A 9,559-nucleotide genomic window follows, 5' to 3' on the forward strand; every position below is an offset into this window, starting at 1 on the left:
TGACGCTAGAAGTTAGAACCGGAAGTTGGCTATAAATTGAAGGAGTTGTCAACTAATTTACTATTTAGAAATGCAAGTGTCGATTTTCAAAGACGCGTTGTCAGAGAGACAAGTGGAATTTTTAATATTCTTCACGAATTTTTTTCTTTTGCTAATAGTTGATTATTTCTTCTCTTGACTCCTCTTACCCAACCTATATAAACCAATTTCAGTTCTGTCCCAGAAGGCCAAGACACAGCACCGTTTGCCTCCTCAGCTTCCTTAGTTTCCTCTATTTTCTCTACGATAAGTTAGCTCTCCTCTTGAACTGTAAACAGTACTTCACCTTCTTCTCCATTCACCATCTTCTTGTGAAAAAAGCATGGAATTCGAACAAGCCATGGTTGGAAAGACCTACTGGCACCCAAAGCCAGAGCTTCATCACCATGACAAACATCCTATGATGAGCAGCAATCTGTCCACCAGAAGTAGTATTTTGGACACTGATGATGCCCGTATCCATTCATCGGAGTCCTTCGGTATGCATGACATGGAAGTCACCAAGAATGATTCTGCAGAAACCAAATTTGAGTGGTTAAGGTCACAGTTGATCGGACACGATGTTGAATTCAACACTCCTTTTGGGAGACGCCTTCTTACCTATGCAGATCACACGGCCTCCGGTAGAAGTCTCCACTTCATCGAAGATTTTATCGCTAATAGTGTTCTTCCTTTTTATGGTAAGTTGATTTGTTTGAATTAGAATATTGATGATTTATACTATTCATGAATTAGGTTAAACTCATTCTGGTTACGTGCATGGACACAGGTAACACACATACTAGCGACAGCTACGTGGGGCACAAGACCACCAAGATGGTCAAGGACGCCACTAGATACATCAAGAATTGCTTAGGTGCAGGACCAGATGATGCTCTCATATTCTGTGGCTCTGGCACCACTGCAGCCATCAAGCGCCTTCAAGAGGTGATGGGAATTGCAGTGCCTTCAACCATGAGAGATAAGATATTATCAACCCTACAGACTGAGGAGAGATGGGTGGTCTTCGTCGGGCCATATGAGCACCACTCCAACCTCCTCTCGTGGCGTAATAGCCTAGCTGAGGTGATAGAGATCGGTCTTGATGGTGACGGGTTGATAGACATGCGAGCTCTAAGTTTCCAACTTGAGACTTATAAGGATTCCAGACGTCCTATGTTAGGTTCATTCTCAGCATGTAGTAATGTTACTGGTACATACACTGATACACATGCCATCGCCAAGCTTCTTCACCAGCATGGAGCTTTTGCTTGCTTTGATTATGCAGCAAGGTTAGTCAATCTACCTACATCCTGCTATTGTATTGTGTGCCTGAAAGCTATTCATATGTTCACTAAACAGTCAAGATTCTATACCAATTGTTTTCTTTGAACTCCATATTGATAAAAATGATTTACCTGATATGTGCAGTGGTCCTTATGCGGAGATTAACATGAGATCTGGGGAGATAGAAGGCTATGATGCCATATTCATGAGCCCACACAAGTTTGTCGGTGGACCTGGTACCCCTGGCCTCCTATTGATGCACAAGGCATTGTACAAGTTGAGTTCTTCTGCACCTTCAACTTGTGGAGGTGGAACTGTTGATTTTGTCAATGCCTTTAGTGAAGAGGTAAGCCCCCTCATCACTCTGATTAATCATATATTTGCTACTGTCCAATTGGTTAATTACTTTATGGAGGGACTTATTAGCTGATTTATGAATGTGAATCAATCTGTAGCACACTTTGTATTATAATGACGTGGAAGAAAGGGAAGATGCTGGAACTCCAGCGATCGTCCAGAAGATAAGGGCAGCTATGGCTTTCTGGGTGAAGGACTTCATGGGTTACAGTGTTATTGAAAACCAGGAGCATGTCTACATCAAGGCAGCAATGCAAAGGCTCCTTCCAAACAAAAACATATTGGTGTTAGGGAATACCAGTGCCCCAAGACAAGCTATACTCTCTTTCGTGGTTTACTCTACCACCAATTCTTCTTCTTATGATCACAGCAGAGATGGAAGAGGTAGCAAGGGTCTATATATGTGGGCAGAGTCAGGAAATAAGAGAGATAAACCTCTCCATGGGCCTTTCGTTGCAAAGCTCCTCAATGATCTTTTTGGAATCCAAGCTCGAGCTGGATGTGCTTGTGCTGGACCCTATGGTCACCATCTACTTGGTGTTGATGAGACTCATTCGCTAGCTTTTCGTGCTGCTATCCAAAAGGTAAATCCTTAGCGGCAAAGATCAATTAACCATTCATGCAACCCCATGAAATTAATGTCCACCTTAAATTTATTGTGACTGATCTTACTTTGAATTTGCTTTGACAGGGTTACACTGGTGTAAAACCTGGGTGGACCAGACTTAGTTTCCCTTACTACATGTCAAAAGAAGAGTTCGAGTTCATTCTAGCTGCATTAGAGTTTATTTCAGCATATGGTCAACGATTCCTTCCCCTCTACAGCTTCAATTGGAAGACTGGTAATTGGACCTTTCAGTCTAAAGCTTTCATGGAGAACATACTGGGGGATGATTTTGCACCAGTAGACATTCCTCTAAGTGAAGTTAAGCCTGGATTGAAAATTAGAAACAACGGACTGAAGCATGGTGGAGATGATCATAGTGACGATCAGAAGACCAGCGATGAAGCACTTATAAGCAGATATACCAACTACTTGGAGACCGCTAATTATGTGGCAAGTTTCCTCCCCAAGTTCCCTCCACACAGGAGGGTTCCGAAGGACATAGATCTCAGCCTGGCGCATTTCAGGGTGTAGGGAGAGTTAGCTCTTCTTTTCCATCCTTGAGCATCTCCCAGTATAACGTTATATGATGTGTTAAGAAGCCTTAACACTATATCTATAGATTAAAGATATATCCTGATTCAAATTCCATTAATTTTGTTTTCACTCAGTTTGTATTGTAATTTTTTTTTTGTTTGATACGTTAAGAATCCTTCACACTATATCTATAGATTAAAGAGATATCTTGATTCAAATTCCATTAATTTTGTTTTTACTCAATTTGTTTTGTAATTTTTTTTTGCCATTCCAACTAACAACACAATATCTCTAGTACGAAGTGTTATGTTTATTAAATCATGTTTCATAATAGTTTATTTTGCTTTACTTGAATTGAATAGATGTGTCCCATTTTTCTTTCTTTCCTTCTAAAATTTTTGTGGAAAGGTGGGTGGCACAAGGAGATGGTGGGGGCAAGGAACGAAGTGGCATCTATTGAACAAACACTAGTATGGGTTAGGGGGTGAATGCATTGGTATTTATTCAACAATTATAAATACAAAGCAACTAGTAGAAGAAATAATGTAACAAGAGGGGGGAAACAGGGTTGAGAGTTCTTGTCAAATACTATTTCCAATATTGAACATGGCAATAGCTAGGGATGGCAGGCGGCCAAATCTGAAGCATCCAAGGCATTGTTTCTTACATTGGAGTGATTCGAGGAGGAACATATATACCCTTGGAAGGTTTTTCTGGACCGATTCTGGTTGGGAACCTAAGAGAGTGGTGATGCCGCAGGAGGATTATGAGAAACAACGAAACTTATTAAGGTATGCATTGATGGGGAGATTTGATTTTAGAAAGACAAATATGGTTGTCATTCAGAAGGATCGAGGTTGTGAGTTGGTGTTTAAATTCCTCTATGATTTTGCATTCAATTTTTATTATTTTTTTTTTTTTTGGGGGGGGGGGGGGGGGGTTTATTACTTTTCAATTTGGATCAAAGGGTGATATGACAGAGGTATGGAGATGTGGTGCAAGATTGCCTCCCTAGTGATCGGGTTCCAATGTTGGAGACCTAATTTCAGTGTTAAAACAGCTCAACCTATAAAGTAATAATCTCAAGTATTCATCACTAGCTTTGTTTCTCTTTATTTTTGATATGTTAGCGACAAAGAATTAAAATTTTGAATCATTCAAAACCAATAGAGATATTAAAACATTACCAAGGAAAAGGATTGAATCCATTTGCCATATTTATATTGATTGGATTGGACCAAAAGGATCTGAGCAGCTGGACCTTTGGGATTGAGAACCGAGTTTTTCTCTCAGAACTCCATGCTTCATCTCTACAAAATCTTTCCTTTCCAACCCCTATTTGTATAAGGCCTCAATCAAATGGCTTGTTTAAGCTTTCATAATAACATGTTATTTTGTTTTGTTAGAATGAAACAATAAGGCCTTTAATAACACGTCCCCTGACCCCAGTAAAATTTTATCCAATGTTTACAAATGGGTAAATGATTTACATTAAACATGGGGGGTTGCAGCACTAGGGACTTTTACTATCAGACCATCAGTAACAATGAGAAATGCATTTGTCCTTCTTTACCTAATTTGAATTTGATTCACTCTTAAAATCCTAATGTGTGCAGGGTTTCTTAATCACTCAATGAAAAGATTCGGATGGATAGTAAGTTTGTTATGGGATGGAAACTTCCACTTTGTCTCTCTGAGAAGATTAGAATCAGCTATATTTTTGGAAGGGATCGTCGAGTGCTTACGGTTCAGAGTAGATCAAGTGCAACTTCCTTAGTGCCCTATACAAGAATTGTCGTGCAACAAGGAAGAAGTCTTTGATCTATTAACCAAATTGAAATGTGCATGGCCAATTAACCTTGTTCCTTCTAAGACATATATAGTATTTACAACTATGGATAGCAGCTTTTCTCTCTTTAAACTTTGACCCCTAGTAGATAGATTTAATAGTATGGTAGTAAATTACTCAAATGGATGCAACGCAGGAGGTTGCGCTAATATAGAACCAAATGATTTATGTAATAAGAAGAAAAAAAAATAAATAAAAAAATGGAACCCATGTGTTAATTCCAAGCCTATTAGATATCATTGTAGATAGAGAGAGGAATCAAATAATGGAATGTTAAGCCCAAAGTGTAGAATTCCCTAGGATCCTAACTTGAAACCCATCTTGTAGGTCTGAGAACCTAGAATGCCAGTAGAAGACAGTTGTTGTCACATCCCACCCAGCCGGATCCGGTCATACTAGAATACCCGTAGGTGTGATACACCACAAGATCTAGGTTTAGTGACAATTCCATACAACATATGATATTGTATATGTAAAAGCAGCCCTAACCTTAACCCATATACTCTTATGTTTGTAGGTCCGAAGACCCAAAGTGGAAGTGAAAGTCAACTATGGGTCATATCAGTAGAAGACATGGTGTTCGACTCCGAACCTATGGAGATTGACGATGATGCCCCATACATGAAGACCTTGTTGGATTTGGAAAAGAGACTACACCTTGATGAAGAGAAGATTAGTTGATGACCTTAGAGCTTGGTTAGATATGATTTGAAGCCATTTTCCTATGTTAGGTAAGTTATAATTTATGTGTTTAAAGTTTCGTTTGATTCCAATAAGTGAAAGGCCCTCAAATCCCTAATTCAGGCTTTGCTGACAACCTAGGTCGACTGGGTCAGTCTACCCAGCCAATCGACCCAAGCAGATAGAATTCGAACAGAATCTTCTGTTTAGGTCTGTGTTGTTATATATACCATAGTGCTTCGTATTTTTAGTATCCCTAGCCTCCAAATCACATAGAGAACAAAAAGAACTCCTCTCCAAGCCTCCAAGAGTGTTGAAGAAGATCAAACCTTGCAACATTCAAGTTCTTTCTCTTGCTCTTCAATCAAAGGTTAGTATTTACTCTGTTATGTTATTGATTTATTCTTTCTATGATCATTCTCTTCTCTAAACTGAGATCATGAGGGAGATGTTGCATCATTGCAATCATATCTTCTACAATCACTTTTCATTCTCTATACTATGATCTTCATATTCATTCTCAACATGATTCTTATGATTTCTTCTTAAAACTATGATCATATTCTTATTTTGATTTCTTCTAGCATTATAGATGCATCTCTATGATTGTTCATATACTTGATTTACTGTATTCATATACTAGAATGAGATCTCATCATCTCTAGTTCATCTCTTTCATTCATAGCATGTTTTCATTGAAAACTATGTTTTCTACCAAATTAGAAGGTATGATTCTAATTAGTAAGTATTGGTTTTTACCACCATTTGATGTCTAACATGTGCTAGATAGTCCTAGAATATTGTGTTAGATATTCCCTCCAAGTTTCGTAGCATTCCAGATCGTGTAGGATAGGTTTCGAACCAAAAATCTGATTTTTGACTCGTACTGTTCACTGGGCAGATGTCCTGGGTCAATTGAACCAGTCTACCCGCAGTAACAGAATGGGATTTCTTCGTCCGTTTCGATTCGTTTGATGCTTATTCTTTTAGGACTGCTTCCTAATGATCGTATAATGTTGTTCTAGGGTTTGTTTGCTAACCTTGGATCCATTGTCTTGTTTGTCCGGAATATCTTCGAATCTATTTAAGGTAAGGACAGTTATTACCATATTAACATAGATTTCATGAATCTTAGTTTATAAATTGAGAACTACTTAGATTTGCTACTGTTATGATAGTTTCTATTATGATATGAATGCTGCAAGTACAGTAGGATCTTATTTCCTTATTTACTTCATGTACTTGATCATGTATGAATACTTACTCATGTATGTTGTTTATTCATCTGATCTTTTCTTATTATACTCTTTTATATGATAAGATATCTATCGTGGATGATATGACTAATTTGGGATTGTGATTGTTTAGGTATGATTTGGGATTAGGGGAATGTCCTTTTGACATTTTTGTCCTTGGACATCAATGGCAATAGTATGGGATATTTCCAACGTTGCCCTTTGACACTTTCCCGGATTATTGGTTGTCATACCTAGGACTTGTCTAGCAATGTTTGGCTAGGATATTCCCTTATTATATCAGACCCAATTCAGAAGGGTATTGAGACCAAACGACCCGTGGTAGCAATGGGGATTCATGGGCGTTCAAGACCGGTAACCAACCCGTGAGGGGACATGAATCACATTGTGGGGGCCATTTATTGATAGGGTTGCATTTAGTAAACTTGGGCTCATGGGTGCTCAAGACCGATAGCCAATCCATGAGGGGACATGAGAGCTTCCGTCTACTACTTGTGGATGACCAATAGGGTTGATGAGTCCGTAGTCTAGGGCTATGCTGACTCTAGTGTGAAGGATACCGGAAAGGATTGCCAAGGGCAAGGAATGGACGTATCTTGAACTGAGTTGATATAACCAAGTAGATGACTTGCATTTGGCTAGGCTTTACCTTGACATGCGCCAATACTTAGGCCAAATGGTGATGTGAGAAAGAGGTGACCTAAACCCCAACCATGGAATATCCAAGAGGGATACAAGACCCAACTACCACCGGCAAACCCAAGATGCCAAGATGGTTGAGGGGGAGTGAATGACCTTCCTAAAGAAGTATGGTGCTATGACTTAAAGCATGTCTGCCTATAGAGACTAGCATACATAGAGTTAGACTCATTCATGCATTGTTTGTCTCATATCATACTCCATCATGCTATGAATTTGCTATCGTGTTATTTATGTTGTTATGGAATGACTTGCCTTGCTGAGTTCTCTTGAACTCACTCCTTTTGTACAAATATCTTTTGTTAGATTACTCTACAGGTGTAGATGACTATGAAGGCCAATATGAGGAAGCGCAAGATGAAGAAGCGTACTACACACAAGGTGTTGGCAACTATGAAAATTACGTTGATGATTCCTAGTGTGATCATGTTACGTATCATGATTAACCTTATCGTGGAGTGGGGAGCGTTTGAGCTTGATTGACGAAGTCTATGTCTATGAAGACGTTCTTTATAAAGTAGAATAGACTCTAGCTTAGTTTGATTTTATCTTTCTTTCTTGTCTTTAGAACCAGTTGTAATCTCCTTTTAACTTTCAAACTACATTCCGTTGTACTCGTGGAGTGAGATTATGCTTCACTCTACATTTTGATTTTACATATATATTGGTATCATCTATGCACTCTGATGATTATTTTGATACTTTGCTTTGATCTATTAATTAATATTGTTAACCTTGATTTAGCCTTGTTCTTGATTATATTATTGTGAATGTTGGAGGTTGATTTCCTCGGTACTGATCTTAGGGACTATGGATCACACACTCGGGTATGCCAGATAGGGTACCAACTGAGTGGGTGTGACAGTATAATTAAATGATAGAAATAAATTAAGTTCAAGTCAATAAATTATCAAATCTAAAATAAAAGGCTTACAGTTGTCCAAAACCTCAAGTCAAAAACTAAACATCATAGTTCTAAGAAGGAAAGAAAGTCTAAAGTCTACAGCGGAAAATATTCTAAGAGAAGATCTAATGGAAGGAGACTCCATAGGAACAATCCTGACATGAACAAGAAGCATCATGTGCATCCGCTTCTTCTCCAATCATGCCCTCTTAGTAACCACCCGACAGAGGATCCTTAATGAGAGTGGGGTCCTCATAACCTGTAGAGAAGTCTAAAGAACAAACAAAAATAGAGGAATGAGTTCACAAAACTCAGTGAGGTTAACTAACATCCATGTCATACATTCGTCCGATTTCCACATCATAATTCATAAGATAACCGTGTAATTTATAATATAAATAAATACATGTATGATGATGATATGATGCTCCTAACTCTATCATGTAGTTTCTAAGGTAGACATGCATCAAGTATAAACACAATCTTCTTTGGGCGGTCTCAATCTCTCTCCTCAACAAGAGACATCTATTGGGTTCTCCGTGGTTGTTGGGTAAAGTCTTATCGAGCCATGGTTGGGGTATAAGTCACCATTCTCTCATATCACCATTTGGTATAAGATTTGGCACATGTCATGGATAATCTTAAGCCCAATGCAAGGTCATATGGTCTCATACAACGTATGGTTCAGATGTCTCCCTCATGCCTAGTGCTCTTTTGGTTCAATATCTTCCCACCTATGAATGGAATCCTCAACGGGAGGCATCTGTTGGATCCCATTCCTTAACCCAGTGATCATCCACATATAATGGACAGGATGCTCTCCATGTCCTATCATGGGTCAGTTACTGGTCTTGAGCGCCCAGGAGCTCTCATTTAATGTATGCAACCCTACCTCTCTATGATGTTAGTGGGCTGCTCGATACTTAGGACCCAGCCACTAACACCACGGGTTAACTAGCTTCAATACCCCTACTAGAAGGGTAGTAGTACTCATAGGGATTTCTAGCCCAACACTTCTAGACACCTACCAATCATGTAATTTGGGTCAAAATGCAACCACATAAGGTCACTAGGGTAATGGGCAAACCCACAACCCTAGTGATAATACAAGTAAGGAGAATGATATCATTCCTCCTCTTTCACCTCATACATTGTCATACCACTTTCATATCAATAATATAAGATTAAAACAAAAAGAGTGATACCCAAACAATAAACCTTAGCTTCCGTTCGCACAAAGTCACACCCAAGCATATCATGATAGGTAGAAATTTACAGCAATTTATATCAACACTAGAATTTAAAATAACAACAATTAATTATATCAAACATGGTTAGTCATTCCTCACCTTTCACTTTGAATCTTT

General features: G+C 38.7%; 1 protein-coding gene across 1 annotated transcript; it reads left to right on the top strand.

The window, feature by feature from the left end:
• Positions 1-257: 257 nt before the first annotated feature.
• LOC149007798 (uncharacterized) lies at positions 258-2,800 on the top strand. The gene is made up of 5 exons (XM_089167161.1): positions 258-719; positions 809-1,310; positions 1,450-1,651; positions 1,761-2,246; positions 2,354-2,800. Exons 1-5 carry the CDS (start codon positions 362-364, stop codon positions 2,798-2,800), a joined length of 1,995 nt encoding a protein of 664 aa, XP_089023287.1. The 5' UTR covers positions 258-361.
• The last annotated feature ends 6,759 nt before the right edge of the window (positions 2,801-9,559 follow it).

This window comes from Hakea prostrata, chromosome 8, assembly GCF_041222555.1.
Source record: "Hakea prostrata isolate BN-2017 chromosome 8, UWA_Hpros_2, whole genome shotgun sequence".
NCBI classification, from domain to species: domain Eukaryota; kingdom Viridiplantae; phylum Streptophyta; class Magnoliopsida; order Proteales; family Proteaceae; genus Hakea; species Hakea prostrata.